General features: G+C 41.9%; 2 protein-coding genes across 9 annotated transcripts in view; one reads left to right on the forward strand and one right to left on the reverse strand.

Moving 5' to 3' along the window:
* Positions 1–12,912, reverse strand: part of tctn1 (tectonic family member 1) — a 101,090-nt gene extending 88,178 nt beyond the window's left edge. For 4 of the 6 annotated variants that reach the window (XM_088287062.1, XM_088287060.1, XM_088287061.1 and 1 more), the window contains exons 1-2: positions 12,559–12,912; positions 4,645–4,762 (exon numbers count right to left, since the gene is read on the reverse strand). In XM_088287062.1, coding sequence (XP_088143188.1) covers positions 4,645–4,762; positions 12,559–12,859 — 419 coding nt within the window. In that variant the 5' untranslated portion in view covers positions 12,860–12,912. Of the gene's footprint in view, positions 1–4,644; positions 4,764–12,558 lie in introns of those variants that run through there. The other 2 variants (XM_088287064.1, XM_088287059.1) reach the window with 1 other exon arrangement.
* A 105-nt stretch (positions 12,913–13,017) lies between these two features.
* uvssa (UV-stimulated scaffold protein A) overlaps positions 13,018–20,645 on the forward strand; it is a 177,097-nt gene continuing 169,469 nt past the window's right edge. For 2 of the 3 annotated variants that reach the window (XM_088287071.1, XM_088287072.1), the window contains exon 1: positions 13,018–13,465. The gene's annotated coding sequence lies outside the window, so the exon portion shown is untranslated. The remainder of the gene's footprint in view (positions 13,466–20,645) is intronic. The other variant, XM_088287070.1, reaches the window with a different exon arrangement.

A 20,645-nucleotide genomic window follows, 5' to 3' on the forward strand; every position in this document is an offset into this window, starting at 1 on the left:
ACAGAGGGTAATACTATTTTGCGGGGAGATTATCGTAATATTTTAGATGATCATATTGATCAGACTAAGATTAGGCCAGGTACACCCCTAAGTGATTGATCAGTACACATTTAAAAGGAAGACCTAGTCTTGTGGATATATGGAGACTTGTGGAACCAAAAGAAAAGGAGTACCTATTTTACTCATTCACATAAATCCTATTCGCGAATAGATTATTTTTTTGTGGCAGGCTCGCTTATAGTTTTGGTGACTGATTGTAGCATGCACATAAATATCTGACTGGGAGATGACGAATGAAGATTACCTTGGTAAACGACGAAGCATTCGTTACGAAACTTCTGGGAGACATTGAAATGTTTTTGGACATTAACAAGGCTACTGTCTCTGCTGCACTGAAAGCATTTGTTAGGGGAAAATGTAGATAAGTAATCGATAAATGGAGTAAAATACCTTATTGCTCGTGGGAAAAAAAAGGATGACAACATGAGGGTACAGCGTTTGGAAATAGATATCGGTAAATTGGAGAAACAACTGGCTGAACACTGATGTAGAAAATTTTAAAAATATTTGTCAATTTAATTTTGAATTACATAAAACGTATAACACATAACGAGAATGCTGAATATTTGTTGTTTAGATTAAAGATACGTTTCTATGAAAATGATGAAAAAACTGCACGGGTTATTGGCTAGGCAACTGAAACATTTTGACTCACGTAATATTATCCCTGTTGTCAGAAAGGGTGATGAATTAAAAAGGTTGGCTAAGGAGATAAATTATATCTTTGGAAATTTTTACGAATTTGATCTCGCTGGAAACACGATCGCCCAATTCACTCATCCTCTCCCCTTTTCATCGTGTTTTGATCACTGAAATTCCTTTATGGTAGCTTCATTGATTGCGAAATTTCTTTGGTCTAACTAATGCAAATGCAGGTAATTCCCCCCCGAGCCAAACGCTTACTCTACGTGTTGAATTGTAGCGAATGGTGTGCTGAAAACCGCACCGACTAAGACTGCCACTTTTATGGAAACCCTAGTTTAAATTACAGCAAATGAAAAACACAAACTCATACATTCTTCGTGCCTTTCAATGAAAACAAACGTAGTAACATCGCGCCGCCTTCAGTCAATGCGTGCGCGCTCCCGCGACAGGGGATGCAGATTTTGGCAGGGGGTAAGTACTTTGGCACGACACCGGTCCCGAACAAAACGGGCGGAGGTTGTTCCTCTCCGGCTTGACTGCCACGCACGCACGCACGCCGGCCGGTCTCCTCCGGAACTCTCGCAAGGCCCCGAGCGAGGCGAAATGTCGCTCTTCTCTGTCCACTCTCTTCTTCGCCCACGCTCTTCTTCGGCGCACGCCGGCCGTCTAACCGCTCCAGCGCCCCCTTGTGCCCCTCGGCGAAACTACAATGCCCCCGAATATTTTTTAGACCCGCGAAGCACTGAACCCGCGAAAGGTGAACCGCGAAGTAGCGGGCTTTCACTGTATATACCATTTCAGTATCTGTTTTGAAGTGTCTAAACTCGCAGGAGATTGGGATGAAACAAATGTTGCACTGGAGAGAGTTTACCTCACCTTTCAGTCCAACGGAAGTGATTGCAAAAACGGTTAAAAACAAGGGAAGGGGGCGACCAATCCCATATTGGAACATTCAAGAATCCTTGCATCCGTGGCAACGTTGGAATATTGGCACGTTTGAATTGTAATTTTCTGATTCTAACCTATTTTGATAAAATATAATCCATATAAAAGTTCAAAAAAATAAAAGGAGATTTTAAAAAGCCCACTTCCTTTTGAGTTTCGAATAATTTTTTTTTAAGATCCTGGGCTGTTACATGTGCTTCCAACTTTCTTTTGCTAGAGCTTGTTGACACGTACTACTAGGCCTGCTTTGTGAAAACTTATTTAAATTCTTTGTTTATTAAAGTAAAAAAAACTTGAAATTGAATCAACAGTCATCTCTTTTAGGCAAGCATGATGTGAACTTGAATGATGTTTTTTCATTACAGTGAAACAATGTTAGCGCATGTTCAGCAGCCCAAGTAAAATAAATAAAAAAATAAATAACTCTTAAACAAACAAAAACCAATGTTGTCAAATATGGAAGACCAGTGCAAGTGAATACCATCAGAACTTTTTCCAACATGATTTAACACAATTTCACTTCTCTCATCTCTAGTATCATTTTGAGGATACTTTGTTAATTCAGATATTTTCTTTTCTTCATTATTCTTTTTTGGAGGGTAAAAACTGCAACATCAGTTTGCTCTAACCTGATAAATACAGATAAATCAGAGTGCACACTGAAATTATCGCAATGATTTTGAAAAGGCACACATTCGTGCAGTTACGGACTATGGTAAGCAGGTGAGTGTTTCTCTTGTTTTTTTTGTGTTTTTTTTTTTTTTTTTAGCACCGGGAGCAGGACCTCATCCTAAACACAACGTGCATGCTGTGCAGCGCATGGGGTCCGCACAGAAACAGTGAGACAGGGAGCTTTCAGGAGCACCAGCGGAGTAGATACAAAAACAGATGTCACGTGTTGAATTCTTTATGAGTCCATAAAGAATACATGCACAACGGTACATAAAGCAGCGGAACCAATAACGTTACCTACAAGCACCAACACAATTTGACCAGAGTGAAAGAGCGCCGCTAATGTTAGCTATATAATGGACAAAGCTGAAACAACACTGTGCAACTATTAGGGCCGCCACAAACGATTATTTTTGGGAGTCAATTAATCACCAAGAGTAATCACGATTCGTCGACTGATAGGATCCTACGTAAATTGTGGCATTTCGCAGCAGCAAGCAGCTGCTCTTATACAATCATAATTAGTTTACAGCTTGATTCTTTATGTATGTACAAATGAATGAGATGATGCAGCATTCAACATTTGTTAAGCTTTGTATCTTGTACCTGCATTTCTGAAATGCTCATAAATGCTGGGGCAGCTTAAATTGAAGGCAATATTGTGGCCTTAAAAGTTTTGACTGCAATTGTTTAGTGCATTTTAAAATAAAACCAACACGATACACTTGGCAGAGTTTCACGAATACTATGAATATATCTATCTATAAATACAAAAAGAAATACTTGGAGACAAATTCCACTCTTCTTTGGCACCAAGCATTTTTTAAGTGTAGAAGGTAGTGAAATCTGAGGAGTAAAATAGGAAAATGCACTGTGCTAAAGAAAAAAATAAACCCACTTGTATTGCTTTTTCATTTTGTTTTCATTTCACCTTTTTCTTCACTAATATGTCCAATTTAAAGTTAGTCAATTTGTTTACACAATAAAATCAATGCAAGAGGGAAAAATCTTTAAATGTTAGTAGGAACATATTTTTCATTATTTTTTTGTTAGTTTTTTGTTATCATGGAGTATATTGCAACAAACTAAATTTTGCGTTTTACTGTTATGTGATGCCAATGACAGCTTATGGCAAATAAGTCAAGTTTTGTTATTTTGAGTCGTATCCGTGTACATCAAACACACCTGTGTGTGCTGACTAGTTAGCTTGTAGACATGACTGAACGTGTCATCAATTAAAAAAAAAAAAAGGCATGATCGCGCATCCCCTTTGTGCTGCCATGAAAGGAGGTTTGCATTCAAAATATTTGCGGGTGAAATGTGCCATAACTTTAACACTCTGTTGCTAACACTAGCAACTGGCCATGACACCCCACCTCATTACCCACAATTTCTTCACATGATGATGACCCGGATCATCGCGAACTACACACATGCGCTCTAGGCGGCATGCAGCCAACCGGGAAAAAGGCGAGATGAGGCTGTTTCAAGAGAAAGGCAACGCGCCAAATAAAGAAATATAAAATATAAATATATAAATAAAGGACTCGTCGACTACTTAACTCATTCACTGCCAACTTAGGTAAAATTAATGGAATTTGGATCGACGACGTCGTCATGATTAGTCGACTAATCTTGGCATTACTAGTAACTATGACTGCAACCCGCTGCTTCGAGAAATTAAACTTAATGATGTTCGTTAATACGTCGTACATAAAGTAAAACCGTGTCATATTAGTTAGTTGGTTAGATTGACTTAAAAATCTTGAGCTTTTAGCTTTCTGATGTCTTCTTTTAGCTTTTCTTCTTCCAGCAGTACAGCTGGTTGACGTCGCTTCAGGTGTTTGCTGATTTAGAAAGGTTACAGACAACCAACTCGTTGGACTTTGTGTTGAAATATGTCCATACTTTGGACCTTCTTGTCCGCTTTTTTAGCTGCTTCGGGGTGCCGCTCTCCTGTTCCCCGCCTGGAACGCTCTGATCCGGCGCCTATGTCATTTATGCTGTTCTCCTTTCTACTGTGCGCACTTGTTTACAACTGACGGTATGCACGTGTGGCTCTATATACGTGATCAACACTCGACAGTATGTTGTGCGTACCAAAGTATTCACGTCGACATGCGACGTCAATGGTATGTTGTGCATGCCGATGTATATACGTCATCGACTACGTCGACTAGTCGGGACAGCCCTAAAAATAAAGCAGGTAGCCCTTCATATAAATGGTACCCAAGAAGTAACTCTTAGCCTCAAAAAGCATGGTGAAAGAAGTTGGTGACATTCGTTCACAACCACACCAACCACAAACGTGCGGACACTTGCCTGATGGTGAGCATTGAGCAGCCAGTGAAGAGAGACATCTCCTGACTACACTCTCTGTCGCAGCAGCAGTTTATGTCACAGAGACCTTCGTGCTGATCACAGGAACACACAGCGGCAACTATCAGGTAGAAATATGATAGAAACACGACATACATGTGAAACCATGCAGAAATAAATACTGTATTTAAAAAACAAAACAAAAAAAAACAGATAACAGATACACGGTAATCTAAGTTTTTTCATGCAACAAAACTTTAAAAACAATTTCCATGGAATAAAATCCAATAAAAAGAAAAACACTTGTATTTATGGACACAAAATACACCATGAAATGCTTGTAATATTTGAAGCAAGTAACAAAATCACGTGTCACGTCCGTAATAGTATGCTGTATTCTACTGACCATTTTTTGTCTTTTTACTTAAATAATAAAAATACCACATCAATTGTAGGAGTTCAGGTATTGTTAATAACCCTTGTGTTGTGTTCCAGTCAGTGTAACCCGAACACTCTGAAAGTTGTAGTTCATTTGTTCAGATTGACCTTAGATTCCATTACTTTGTCAACTAAGAGTTTGAACACACCAGAAAAAAATAAGATTAATTGGCAAAAAATGTTCTGAGTTGTATTCAACTTTTGTAGACTCTGTGTTCTCGGTCAAAAATGAGCTTTCTTTAAAATCAAATGGGGGCGACAACAATTAGTGCACACAACAGTCGCACAAGTTATCCTGCACTTAATACTTTTTTTTTAGGTTATGCTTATGCACATACTTTGTTGTGGGGTACTACCATGCCAAATCAATGTAACATATGTGAAGATATTGATACAATTGGGGACATCAAATCTTTGCTTTGAGCTGCCCTTGACTGAGTCAAGGGCTTCAAATTTTCAGTTGCAAATAGCTAAGCCAGGAAGATATCAATACATCCATTAGTCTTTTGATGTCCTGCAGGTGTATACAAATCCCGGAAAACAAAAATCTACAAGGCAAGCAGTTGATGGGATGTAGAGTCTGGTCAGCCGTTTTTTCGGTCCACTATGTCACTCCAAAGATTCCACGTCACTGGTGACTGACTGACAAATGGGATACAAAACCAGGCCGTTGTCAAAAAGACAAACGGACTGTCAGCCTGTCATTTATAACCCAAGTCCAAACTTGGAGTACACTGCCCATTCAAGCAGTATAGGCCAAGCAAACCATCTAAATTAACCTTGCCAGCAAGCTGAATTCTCGGAGGATTTATGAATTCATAAAATCCCAAAAATCCAATTTGTCACGAGCCCGCTGACTTTCTCAGAGCGGCACCACTAGTCACAAAGCAACAGTATGTTTGGGGGTGGGATATGTGGCAGTGACGAAAACCTTTCTCTGTTGACAATCGAGTAAAAAATTAAAGTTGCGTTAATCAAGATACCCTTTATAAAGATAAAGATGTCCTTTAATAGTGCCACAATGGGAAAATTTGCAGTGTTACAGCAGCAAAGAAATAGATCACACAGAGGCGGCGGCGTAACGTAGCCGTTAATGTATAACATTAGCAGAAGCATGCAGATATACACAGATATATATATATTATATATATATATTATATATATATTATATATATATATATAATATATATATATATATATATAAACAAATCCCCATGTAAATACACACTTATGTAACACAACATATACAAGTGTAAGGAAATGGTACAGAGGGGAAATAAATAAAAACGCTGATAAAAATACTGCAATGATAGAAAATACTTTAGTGATAAAAATACTGCAATGGTAAAAGTACTGTACAGTGGTACCTTGAGATACGAATGTCCTAATATACAGTGAAACCCCGCTACTTTGCGGTTCACCTTTCGCGGGTTCAGTGCTTCGCGGGTCTAAAAAAAATATTCAAAAATTAAAAACTTTTTTGCCCGGACACGATCGGGGCTGTCCATTCGCTCCGCTCCGCGGGGGCATTGTAGTTTCGCCGAGCGGCACGACGGGGCGCTGGAGCGGTTAGACGGCCGGCGTGCGCCGAAGAAGAGCTTGGGCGGAGAGGAGAGTGGACGAAGAAGAGCACGTTCCCCCGGGCACGATCATGGCTCTCCATTCGCTCCGCGGGGGCATTGTAGTTTCGCCGAGCGGCACGACGGGTCGCTGGAGCGGTTAGACGGCCGGCGTGCGCCGAAGAAGAGCGTGGGCGAAGAGTAGAGTGGCCGAAGAAGAGCACTTTCCGCCCGGGGCAAGTTTGGGGCGACATTTCAGTCCGTTCGGACCGTACGAGAGCTACGGCCGGCGTGCGTGGCAGTTAAGCCGAATACGAGCACCTTCCCCGGGCACGGGCGGGGCGACATTTCTGTATATATATATATATATATATATACAGTAATACCCCGGTTATCGCGGTTAATGGGGACCGAGACCACCCGCGAAAACTGAAAATCCGCGAAGTAGCAGCGCACCTTCAAAAATGCTTAAAAAATAAATAAATATATATTTTTATATATATATATATATATATATATATATGGGTAGAGAGAGAGAGAGTGAAATTCATGTTATAACAAAAAAAACCAAATTATTATTAAAACTTATTTTTTTTATTACCCAGCCATTATTTTTGTATTTATTCAATTACTTCTTTTTGTATTTATTTAAATACTTCGACTTTTACCTGCTGATACGCCGTCCGGTGTGCCCTGTGAATGTTATGATCCTCCAGCAGAGCTGGAGGATTGAGCAGGACTCTCCAAACGCAGACACGGGAAAAAAGGTGGTGATACAAAGATATTTATTATAATCACAATATAGTCAGTATCCATTTACAATCTAGGACTATGAGGGTCTATCGGCTATGATATATATAATACCAATCTATCGGCGGAAAGAACGTAAAGCGCTGGTGGAACACTCGCACCAGGAAAAGGGAATAACTATAGAACGAAAAACACTTGCAAAAGGCAAGGAATGACTAACGAAGATTGCTTACCACGGAAGGATAAGAGGAGACCAATCATCGACAGAAAAAGAGAACAGAAAACGAGCCGAGCTGTAGCTGATAACGAAATGAAAGAAAAACGCGACAACAAGAAACACTTGAACAAGATACTACTCAGGAGGCTGAGGTCCTTTGGCGTTCGGGGAACACTCCTCAGGAACTTCTATGACTCGGTGGTTTCATCAGTCATCTTCTATGGAGTGGTCTCCTGGGCAGGAGGCATCTCGGGCCGGGACAAAAAGAGACTGGACAAACTAGTGAGGAGGGCCAGCTCTGTCCTGGGCTGCTCCCTGGACTCTGTGGACTCAGTGGGGGGCAGGAGGATGACGGCAAAACTGTCATCATTGCTGGACAACCCAGCCCACCCACTCAATGACATTCTCAGAACACTCCACAGCTCCTTCAGTGATAGACTGTTACACCCTCGCTGTACCAAAGAGAGATTTCCCCGCTCCTTCCTGCCGACTGCTGTCAGACTTTTTAACAAGAACATTGGGTCAGGCCTACAAACGGGAGGGCATTAGTGCAATTGTGCAGTCCTAGGATGCAATATACACTACTACTGTACTTTCAGCCAATGGTGTACTTAAATATTGACCAATGATGTATTTTGTTTACCATTACAGTATTCTTATAACAGTACTTCTATCACTGCAGTATTTCTACCATTGCAGGACGTTCACTATTACAGTACTTTTATCATTGCAGTATTTTTCTATCGTTGCAGTACTTTTACTATTACAGTACTTTTACCATTGCAGTATTTTCTATCATGCAGTACTTTTCTATCATTTCAGGACTCTTACCATTACAGTACTTTTATCATTGCAATATTTTCATCATTGCAGTATTTTCAATCTTTCAGTAGTTTTTATCATTACAGCGTTTCCCCCTCTGTATAATGGACAGGCATTAGGAGTGTTTCCTTACACTTAGATACGTTTATACTGTGTATATTTGCATGCTTTTTATGAATGTCTGCTGCTAATGTTATACATTAACGGCTACATTACTTCGCCGACTCTGTGTGATCTTTATCTTTGCTGCTGTAACACCTCAAATTTCCCCATTGTGGGACTAATAAAGGACATCTTCATCTTTATCTTATCTTTATCTTTATGGTGTTTGGGTGATGGTGTAGGAGAAAGCTGGACAAAAGGGCAGCTGTCCACAATGTTGTAGTCTGTCTTATCATTTATGTTATTGCAAGCAAGAAATGTCCCAGGTTTAGACAACAGACTGCAAAAAGCCCAAAGCACAACAGCACATCTCTCTAAACAGCCATGCACATCTCTCTAAACAGCCATGCACATCTCTCTAAACAGCCATGTGATTGGCTGAGTCTGAGTGGCTCCCAAGAAGCCATTGCTGTAATTGGCTAAGGCTGAGTGGCTCCCAAGAAGCCATTGCTATAATCTTTTTGTGTTATTTTTATTTCTTTTGGGTATATTGATGGCATGAGAGATACATGTTTTGTGTTAATCTTATTTATTTGTTTCATTGTTTGCTTGTATGCTGAGTTTTTTTTTGGTTTTGATTTGAAACCGTGACTCTAAGGAGTGTGGTGACCAGTGAAGTCCCTCCCCTGACGTTGTTCAGTAGACTATTGCCAAGACACCTTTTATTGGTTAGACTCATTGTTATTGGCAGTGATTCCTAATAGTTTCATGAAGTCAGTCATTGAAACAGGGTGATACCTCTGGCAACAACCACTTAGGAGATTGAGTTCTGGTGAGCTGGCATCAGCTAGTGCGAGTAGCTGAGCTAGCACGAGTAGCTGAGCTAGCGCGAGTAGCTGAGCTAGCGCGAGCAGCTGAGCTAGCGCCTTGTAGTGCAGCGCGCCTAGTATATGCATTAAATACGGAAATAGCACCCTCAACTGGTGTTGCGCCCTTTGATGCAGCGCGTCTTATGGCCGTAAAAGTGCGGTATTAATTTTTTTTTTTACAATTGTTGCACAGAGCTGGGACTGTATGTGAATTTGGGGGGGTTCACCGGAGCGCCTCATCCAAACAGTCACTCGTATCAAAGAGCGTGACTGGACACTGGGATAGAGAACAACGTAGCTTTAATAGCACTCCAATCAATTCGACAGAGCTCAATAACTCACTTTCATTCTGGCGCATACACGACGACAAAAAGTGTAGCAATCGCGCATCCGCAGCTAGCGGCTAAAGGACTCGATACGTCTCTCTTAGGACTGCTTAGCTGTCCAACAATATGCCCGACATAAATTAACGTAAATACAAGGACCCATTAGCTGCCCAAAAACATGCCTGTTGTTAAATACGCAAATTAAACAGCAAACCAATACCTGTATAAACAGAGCAGTAATGAGGAATTTACAACTATTGAAAATAAAACAGGGAAAAGGGCTGAATTCCGATTTGATTTATCTTAAAATGTACAACACACGCCGGCCTCCATTGAGACGGAAAAATTCTGGTGCTATGGTCCGTTTCGTCCAGTGTGTGTCCGCGGAGGGTGCTTGTTACCGGCTACACTACTACGTACGCCCGCCTCCCTTGCAATGGAGGTCTCGTGTGTCGCTGTTACGGGCCTTTTTGTTCCAAGCGGGTCCACGGGGGGGTGGGTGCACGGCCTGCGCGTGTCTGCGGAGGGTGCTTGTAACCGACTTCACTGCTACGTACGCCCGCCTCTCATGCGACGGAGGTCTCGTGTACTAGAGCTCCGGGCCGTTTCGTCCCGTGCGTGTCCGGGAGGGGGTGCTTGTTATCGGCTTAACTATTAAGCAAGCGTTTCCTCAAGTCGGCCGGTAAGTCCACTTTAGCCACCCGTTTTTTTTTTTTTGTTTTGAGTCGCGTTAGCTCAGTGGCACATGCGTAAGTAGGGCTGGGCGATAAACCGAAAATTTACCGTTACCGAAATTTATTACAATGACCAAAATCATTTTGCCCATGTCGGTAAATTTGGTGTTTAAAAAAAAAAGAAAAGCCTTTTCTGTCTGCGGCAATGTTCATGCTCCTTTAAGACCGCTACAGCGCCTCTAGTCACGTGACTCCACCCGCCTGATCGAGAAAGAAAACAGACGTCGCTGTCGTAGCTGGTGATTCAAATCCAGAAGCTTTTTCACCACCCACAACACAACCATGCTGTGCTGAAAGTTCAAAGTGAGAAGCAAGGTTCGATAAGTGACAACAGCCCATTAACGGAGGCGACTCCATACGAGAGAACGTCTCAGAGGTGGACGCGATAGCCTAGCACATAGCAAAAGATAAAGCTCCTCTAGTTACAGTGGCGCGCACAGGATTTAAACGCTTCATGAAAGCCGTATTTCCCGATATGGACTACATCGGGCCGGGAGCTTAGACATGTCAAGCATTTTGCATCTACATCCGACTTGTGGTCGGGTCGCAACATGGATCCCTGATTGAGCCTGACTGTGCATTACATAGACGACAAGTGGCGACTGCGCATCAGAGTACTCGAGACGGCACACTTTCCCCGATGATGCACACTTGTTTATTTTGCTTGCATTGACATTTTCTTTAGTATTTTTTTAATTTGGCATTATTTACATCATGACAGCATCTTGGCGCAATCTATTTGCAGAAAATGATTTTGCAAGAGGTACCTTTTTCTTTGTGACATTGTTCAAGTCATGCAAAGCAAGCTATTTGGAATGTTTATACAAATGATTTTTGTACTTTTATTTTTCATTGAAAGTAATGTGTACCAGTTGGTCAATAAAAAAAACAGTCAATATGCATTTCCTGCATTTATTTTGATTTTAGTCCACGGGGGGAATTTATCGTGCATTTATCTTTATCGAGGTAAAATTGCTCAATTTCTCGCGATATTGATTTGAGGTCATATCGCCCAGCCCTATGCGTAAGCCTAAGGTTGTATTTCCTCAATGGGAAGGAGTTTGTGACGAGTAGGGCAGTGATAGGTCGAATTTGCTCCGTTGTTTTTTGCGGGGGGATCGATAATTTATCGATACCATTTTCTATTGATATCACTCACCCACCTATCGCGATACATATCGATATTGAATTATCATCACAGCCCTAATTTGTTCTACGTTTCATTTTATGAAACCATGACTGTGAATGGTGTCTCAGACAATAACTTCTCAGCCATTAGGAACTCAATTTATGTTGAGTCCGAAATTTGTAAAGCGTCACCAAACACAGAAATTGTAATAGCATAACAACAAAATTTAGGGTAAATCATTATATTACTTGGCGAGTGACAACATGTAATAAAGTACTGTACCTTGTTACTTTTGTCATGCGCGGGCTCCCCTATTTGACATGTATCCTGTAATGTTGGGAACATGTCAAGTGCAGGTCTGCAATAAATTTCTTTGTATGCGATTTAAATCCAACCATCATCAAGGTGCTTTTCCTCACGAGGTTCGCAGGTGTGCTGGAGCTTATCCCAGCTGACTTTGGGCAGGAGGCACACTGTGAACTGGTTGCCAGCCAATCACAGGGCACACACAGACGAACAACCACTCACACTCACAATCACACCTCGGACCAATTTAGTGTTCCATTAACATACCATGTATGTCTTTGGAATGTGGGAGGAAATCGGAATACACAGAGGAAACCCACACAAGCACTGGGAGAACTTGCAAACTCCGCACAAGAAGGCCGGAGCTGGAATAGAACCCTCCACCTCTGACCTGAGGCAGACGTGTGAACAACCACTACCCGATGCGCTTATCCTAACTTTTACCCAAAGTACTCTGTCATAATCAGTATAACGGGTGTCATCGGATTTCAAATTTCATCACAAGTAGTGATAATATATAAGCATTCAGTTTTTACGTGGTCTCTTAGTGGAACGGCCATTTCTGACCGGGAACATTGTTTAATTCGAAATGAACACAACATAAGGGTTAAAATACACTTTCTGAACAGAGCAAGTACTTTTTATGCAAAGGTGGTCTTAGTTACCGTCAATCATGGGGGTCGGTAGACGACCGGAGACAGGCAGGGGCTCAGTATTCAATGGTTGTTGATTCGTAAATTCGGTAATTTTGTAACTCCAATTTGAAGCGTTCGAGTCAAAGTCAGAGGTATTAGCCAAAGCAAACGTTGAACTATTCAAGGACTTGCCGTGCGCATAACTCTGGTCGTTAATTGAAAAATTCCCATTATAACCCGTTAAATTTCCGTTTGAGGTGCCTACTGAAAAAAATAAAAACATATAGACACAGCAGAGGGCAAACCACATCGTAGCAACCGCCACTTCCATGCTTTATTTAGTCGTTACCATGGACAGCGTAAATACGCGATTTGTGACTCCTGCACGATGTGGTCGCGCATGTGCAGAAAGCCCATATTTGCTAACTACGGCATGCCACTCGGACAAAACACGAAACAATGCCGCCGCACAACCTATACTACCTACAGTCGCTCCCCTACTTACGAACGTTCGATTTACGAACACCGGTACATACGAACATGTCTGCGCCTATGTCTATAAATGTTCGGAAAGAGATGCTGTAAGTTAGAATTGTATTGCGCGCCTTTTCCCGACTAGTGCTTCTTTCCGCCGCTAATACCGACGCTTGGCGCTGTGAGAGCTCACCCAGCATCCACCTTCCTGATGAAAAAAAGAAGAAAAGTGTGCAATCGTCGTTAGTTCGCTTTTTTCGGCCAGTTTCTAGTAAATCCTCCAAGAAAGATACTCATCAACCCTCATCTTCTTCTCCTCGACCCTCAACTTCTTCCTACATTGAAGTTACGGAGGAGGAAGTAACGTTTGAAGCCCATTCCAGCGACGACGAAGACCCTTTTATGATATAAAATCCTCCTCTTCCTCCACCATCTCCTTAAGCATCGAGTACATCTTCTAAAAGTAAGTTAAACTTAATTTTATTCATCTTATTACGTACATGTACAGACTGTGTGTGTGTGTGTCTCTCTCTCTCTAACATACGTAGTACAGTACTGTATGTATTCTCTCCATTTTATTAAATGTTTTTTTCAGTACAAACCAATACAGGTTACTTATACAAGCGTTAAACATACTTATATAAACCTTCAATATACTTATATAGGCTTAAACATAAATTATAATACACAATATAGCGCTGAAGCAACTTACGAACGAATTCACCTTACGAACGATCGTTCGGAACGTAACTCGTTCGTAAGTTGGGGAGCGTCTGTGTTCGTATTGCCCTAAGGCCGAATCCCATTAACCACACGAGACCCGACAGTCCTCATTTAAACGTATTTACAACGTAGTACAAGTGCACACAGTGTTCGAAATGGGTAAGTTGCAGCGCACAAATTGGCAGCATTGGGACAGTGCGTGGCACGGGATGTTGTTCTGGCAATATTGCTGTTTTACATTATATTAAAATTTAAATTACTAGTCAAGTTTGGGCGGCACGGTGGCCCAAGTGGTCAGCACGATGGCCTCACAGAGAGAGACCGCATCGGTCGTGGTTTCAATCCCGGCTTCGGCCATCCTGTGTGGAGTTTGCATGTTCTCCCCGTGCCTGCGTGGGTTTCCTCCGGGTACACCGGTTTCCTCCCTCATTCCAAAAGCATGCATGGCAGGTCGATTGAACACTCTAAAATTGCCCCTATGTATGAGTGTGAGCGTGAATGGTTGTTCGTCTCTGTGTACCCTGCAATTGTCTGGCAACTAGTTCAGGGTGTCTCCCGCCTACTGCCCGAAGATTGCTGGGAAAGGCTCCAGCACCCCCCGCGACCCTAGTGAGGAGAAGCGGTATAGATAATGGAGGGTGGATGGATTATAATAATAATAATAATAATAATTTCGATAGAAACAATAGCGACCTCGCAGCAATTGCTGCTCGGGCCCTAATAATTTCTACAAACACAATAGGGACCTCGCAGCAGTCGCTGCTCAGGCCCTAATAATAATAATTTCTACAGATACAATAGAGCCTCGCAGCAGTCGCTGCTCGGGCCCCAACTAGAGCTGCGAGCAGCTATAAAGGGCCCTCGCAACCCTGGCAACGTTGGGGTACCGGGTCGTTGGAAATGTGAAATATTTACAAGAAATAACGTGAGGAATCTTCAAGAGGAATTTTTAAAGATAAAGATAAAGATGTCCTTTATTAGTCCCACAATGGGGAAAATTGAGGTGTTACAGCAGCAAAGATATAAATCACACAGAGTTGGCGGCGTAATGTAGCCGTTAATTAGTGATGGGTCCAACGACACAGAGGCGTCGATGCGCGCGCCGAGCTTCCAAGGCAAACCCCGTGTCGGTGCGCGTACTGCTTTGAGAAAGTCACGTGACCACTACCAGAATCGTGTCGACACAGCGGTCGCGCGCCAAACTGTGTTTATAAGGAAGCGCATCTGTCAACAGGATGGACGCTCAAAACAAGCATCGAGTTATTGGCGCGTGACTTTGCGTGAAAGATCCGCAAGATGGAAGACGTCACTGTTGATGCGCACTCAGAGGTGCAGCGCTATATGTCAGGAGGACACGTTGCACGTACGGAAGACCCGCTCTTATACTGGAAGTGTCCATGGAGGCAACGTTCCCTCACCTATTTATATTAGCCACACAGGCGTTGTGCACACCGGCCTCTTCAGTGCCTTGTGAGAGGATCTTCTCAAAGGCGGGGGAAATTGCCTCAAAAAAAGAAATAGACTGAATAACAAAACGCTGGAGAAACTAATTTTTTGGAATAAAAATCTTTAATTACAATGAGTCCATTGTCATTCACAACACTTTTACTTGGGCATTCAGACAGATGTTCTCTTAATTTATCAACTGCGTCTCGAATATCAAAGATTTTTTCTATGAAATTGCGTGTATGTAAAAATAATGTGAAAGCAAATGCCTAATCAGAATCAGAAATCCCTTTGTCATTGTACTCAAGTGTGCAACGAGATTAGAGAGCTCCCCTCTCCAGTGCAATACAACAATAATTCAGTTAAATATATAAATTAGAGAAGAGAATAATTAGTGCGATGGAAAGTAATACGAAATAGGATATATAAAAACACATCACGTCGCTAATCAATGGAATTGGATAAAATTAGTTTGACAGATCAGTGTCAGATGACCCTGTCAAATGTTTCCTGCAAGTCCACCAGGTGTCAGTATTCAGCAACACAGTGTCAACACAGTGTCAATACATTGTGTCACTGTGTCGAAACGATACAGGATGCCTCATCTACCCATCACTACCGTTAATGTATAACATTAGCAGCACACATTCATAAAAAGCATACAAATATACACAGTATAAACGTATCAAAGTGTAAGGAAACACTCCTAATGCCTGTCCATTATACAGAGGGGGAAACGCTCTAATGATAAAAACTACTGAATGATTGACAATACTGCAATGACAAAAATATTGCAATGATAAAAGTACTGTAATGGTAAGAGTACTGAAATTATAGAAAAGTACTGCATGATAGAAAATACTGCAATGGTAAAAGTACTGTAATAGTAAAAGTACTGCAACGATAGAAAAATACTGCAATGATAAAAGTACTGCAATGATAAAAGTACTGTAATAGTGAACGTCCTGCAATGGTAGAAATGCTGCAGTGATAGAAGTACTGTTATAAGAATACTGTAATGGTAAACAAAATACATCATTGGTCAATATTTAAGTACACCATTGGCTGAAAGTACAGTAGTAGTGTATATTGCATCCTAGGACTGCACAATTGCACTAATGCCCTCCCGTTTGTAGGCCTGACCCAATGTTCTTGTTAAAAAGTCTGACAGCAGTCGGCAGGAAGGAGCGGGGAAATCTCTCTTTGGTACAGCGAGGGTGTAACAGTCTATCACTGAAGGAGCTGTGGAGTGTTCTCAGAATGTCATTGAGTGGGTGGGCTGGGTTGTCCAGCATTGATGACAGTTTTGCCGTCATCCTCCTGCCCCCCACTGAGTCCACAGAGTCCAGGGAGCAGCCCAGGACAGAGCTGGCCCTCCTCACTAGTTTGTCCAGTCTCTTTTTGTCCCGGCCCGAGATGCCTCCTGCCCAGGATACCACTCCATAGAAGATGACTGATGAAACCACCGAGTCATAGAAGTTCCTGAGGAGTGTTCCCCGAACGCCAAAGGACCTCAGCCTCCTGAGTAGCTCTGACTAGGGCTGGGCGATATGACCTCAAATCAATATCGCGAGAAATTGAGCAATTTTACCTTGATGACGATAAATGCACGATAAATTCCCCCTGAGGACCAAAATAAAAAAAATGCAGGAAATGCATATTAACTGCTTTTTTTTATTGACCAACTGGTACACATTACTTTCAATGAAAAATAAAAGTACAAAAATCATTTGTATAAACATTCCAAATAGCTTGCTTTGCATGACTTGAACAATGTCACAAAGAAAAAGGGTACCTCTTGCAAAATCTTTTTCTGCAAATAGATTGCACCAAGATTCTCTCATGTTGTAAATAATGGCAAATAAAAAAATGCTAAAGAAAATGTCAATGCAAGACAAATAAACAGGTGTGCATGTGCCCTCTCGAGTACTCTGGTGCCCGGTCGCCACTTGTCGTCAATGTAGAGCACAGTCAGGCTCAATCAGGAATCCATGTTGCGACCCAGCCTGATGTAGTCCATCTCGGGAAATACAGCTTTCATGAAGCGTTTAAATCCTGTGCGCGCCGCTGTAACTAGAGGAGCTGTATCTTTAGCTCTGTGCTAGGCTATCGCGTCCACCTCTGAGACGTTCTCTCGTATGGTGTCGCCTTCCGTTAATGGGCTGTTGTCACTTGTCGAACCTTGCTTCTCACTTTGAACTTTCAGCACAGCATGGTTGTGTTGTGGGTGGTGAAAAAGCTTCTGGATTTGAATCGCCAGCTACGACAGAGACGTCTGTTTTCTTTCTCGATCAGACCGGTGGAATCACGTGACTAGAGGCGCTGTAGTCTTAAAGGGGCATGAACATTGCCGCAGACAGAAAAGGCTTTTCATGGGTGAGTGAGTCTCTCGTATGGTGTCGCCTCCGTTATGGGTTGTTGTCACTTGTGGAACCTTGGAACTTTTTGCACAAGCTCCAAGTCAACAGCATGGTTGTGTTGTGGGTGGTGAAAAATAAAGCTTGGACGTTTCGGGTGCTTACGACGCACTTTGTAGTTCATGTTCTTTTGCTCAAACATCGTCTTTATGGAACCCAAAACATTTCCAAACGGCAGATGTCGAATTTGTTTTCGAGACAAGCGCGACAGGAACAATTTCAACAAACGTTACTTCGTCTTCAGCCGTGTCATGCGCTTCTGGATTTGAATCGCCAGCTACGAACGCGTCTTCTGTTTACTGGAACCGGAACCAGGCAGGATGTTTTCCACAGCTGGGGGACTCTGCCCAGCTTCAGGCTCAGGCTGAACATGTGCTGGACGATTCCACAAAGCTGGTCTGTGCAGGATTTAAGGAGCTGGGAGCTAATCCCATCTGGGCCTGCTGCCTTATATATATATATATATATAGGTGCAAAGTAGCGGCACACCTTCAAAAATGCTTAAAAAAAAAATAAAAAATATCTATATCTGTATATATATATATATATACTGGTAGAGAGAGAGAGAGTGAAATTCATGTTATAACAAAAAAACAAATTATTATTAAAACTTATTATTTTTTATTCCCCAGCCATTATTTTTGTATTTATTCAATTACTTCTTTTTGTATTTATTTAATTACTTCGACTTTTACCTGCTGGTACGCCGTCCGGTGTGCCCTGTGAATGTTATGATCCTCCAGCAGAACTGGAGGATTGAACAGGACTCTCCAAACGCAGACCCGGGAAAAAAGGTGGTGATACAAAGATATTTATTATCACAATATAGTCAGTGTAATCAGCGCGTCTCGCAGCAGCTGACGACATGGCGCGAGACGATCGCTGGAGGAACGCCCACACAGCTGAAAAAACAAAAACACACGCGGCATGACAGGCACGGATCATGACAGTGAAATGAAAGGTGGCATTCTTCATTTATTTATTTATTCATTCATAACTGACAGCCACACACGCCGGCCGGTCTCCTTCGGAGCTCACGCACGGTCCCGAACGAAGCAAAATGTCGCCGCGCGAGTGCCCGGGCGGAAGTTGTTTCTCTTCGGCTTGACAGCCACACACGCCGGCCGGTCTCCTTCGGAGCTCACGCACGGTCCCGAACGAAGCAAAATGTCGCCCCCGATCGTGTCCGTCGCCACCAATCGTGTCCGAGGGAACCTGTTCTTCTTCGTCCACTCTCTTCTTCCTCCACTCTCCTCTTCGGCGCACGCCCGGCGTCTAACCGCTTCAGCGCCCCCTTGTGCCGCTCGCCGAAACTACAATGCTCCCGAATATTTTTTAGACCCGCGAAGCACTGAACCCGCGAAAGGTGAACCGCGAAGTAGCGGGGGTTCACTGTATATATATATATTATATATATATATATATATATATATATATATATATATATATATGTATATATTAGTGCTGTCAAGTGATTCATTTATTTAACTAATTAATCACGAAAAATTCCATGATTAATTGTGATTAATCACATTTTTCAACTACTATTTTTTGCAAAGCTTATAACAGATATTTACTTGAATAATATCTTGGAATTGTTGCAAAATCACCAAATATGAAGTATATTTAATTTAAAGACTGTTCTAATAGGGCTGGGCGATCTGAGCTGAAATCAATATCGCGATAAATTGAGCAATTTTACCTCGATAACGAGAAATGCCCAATAAATTCCCCCCGTGGACCTAAGTCAAAATAAATGCAGGAAATGCATATTGACTGCTTTTTTTATTGACCAACTGGTACACATTACTTTCAATGGAAAATAAAAGTACAAAAATCGTTTGTATAAACATTCCAAATAGCTTGCTTTGCATGACTTGAACAATGTCACAAAGAACAGGACAAAAAGGGTACCTCTCACAAAATCTTATTCTGCAAATAGATTGCGCCGAGATGCTGTAATGCCATTTACAAAGGCCTAGATTTGTGTAAAGGTATAAAGATAAAGATAAAGATGTCCTTTATTAGTCCCACAATGGGGAAATTTGAGGTGTTACAGCAGCAAAGATATAGATCACACAGAGTCGGCGGCGTAATGTAGCCGTTAATGTATAACATTAGCAGCAGACATTCATAAAAAGCATGCAAATATACGCAGTATAAACCTATCTAGTGTAAGGAAACACTCCTAATGCCTGTCCATTATACAGAGGGGGAAACGCTGTAATGATAAAAACTACTGAATGATTGAAAATACTGCAATGATAAAAGTACTGTAATGGTAAGAGTACTGAAATGATAGAAAAGTACTGCAATGATAGAAAATACTGCAATGATAAAAGTACTGTAATGGTAAAAAGTACTGTATCTTGTAAACAATATAAATAATGCCATGTGCAAAGGAGCTAGTCGCCTGTAAACAAAATGCTAAATAAAATGAAAAAAATGCCAATGCCCAATAAACAAATGTGCTTCATCAGGAAAATGGGCCGTCTCGAGTACTCTTGTGCGCAGTCGTCACTTCTCGTCTATGTCGTGCACATTCTGGCTAAAACAGGGATCCATGTTGCGACTCGACCACAAGACGGATGTGGACGCAAAATGCTTGACATGTCTACGCTCCCGTCCCGATGTTGTCCATATCGGGAAGTGCGGTTTGGGAGAAATATTTTCGTAACTCTTGTCGGCTCCTTTCATGGGGCGTTTAAATCCTGTGCGGTCCACTGTAACTAGAGGAGCTATATCTTCAGCTATGTGCTAGGCTATCGCGTCCACCTCTGAGACGTTCTCTCGTATGGTGTCGCCTCCGTTATGGGCTGTTGTCACTTGTGGAACCTTGGAACTTTTTGCACAAGCTCCAAGTCAACAGCATGGTTGTGTTGTGGGTGGTGAAAAATAAAGCTTGGACGTTTCGGGTGCTTACGACGCACTTTGTAGTTCATGTTCTTTTGCTCAAACATCGTCTTTATGGAACCCAAAACATTTCCAAACGGCAGATGTCGAATTTGTTTTCGAGACAAGCGCGACAGGAACAATTTCAACAAACGTTACTTCGTC

Source organism: Idiotropiscis lumnitzeri, unplaced genomic scaffold (assembly GCF_059441095.1).
Source record: "Idiotropiscis lumnitzeri isolate Australia: NSW breed Sydney's pygmy pipehorse unplaced genomic scaffold, RoL_Ilum_1.0 HiC_scaffold_23, whole genome shotgun sequence".
NCBI lineage: Eukaryota > Metazoa > Chordata > Actinopteri > Syngnathiformes > Syngnathidae > Idiotropiscis > Idiotropiscis lumnitzeri.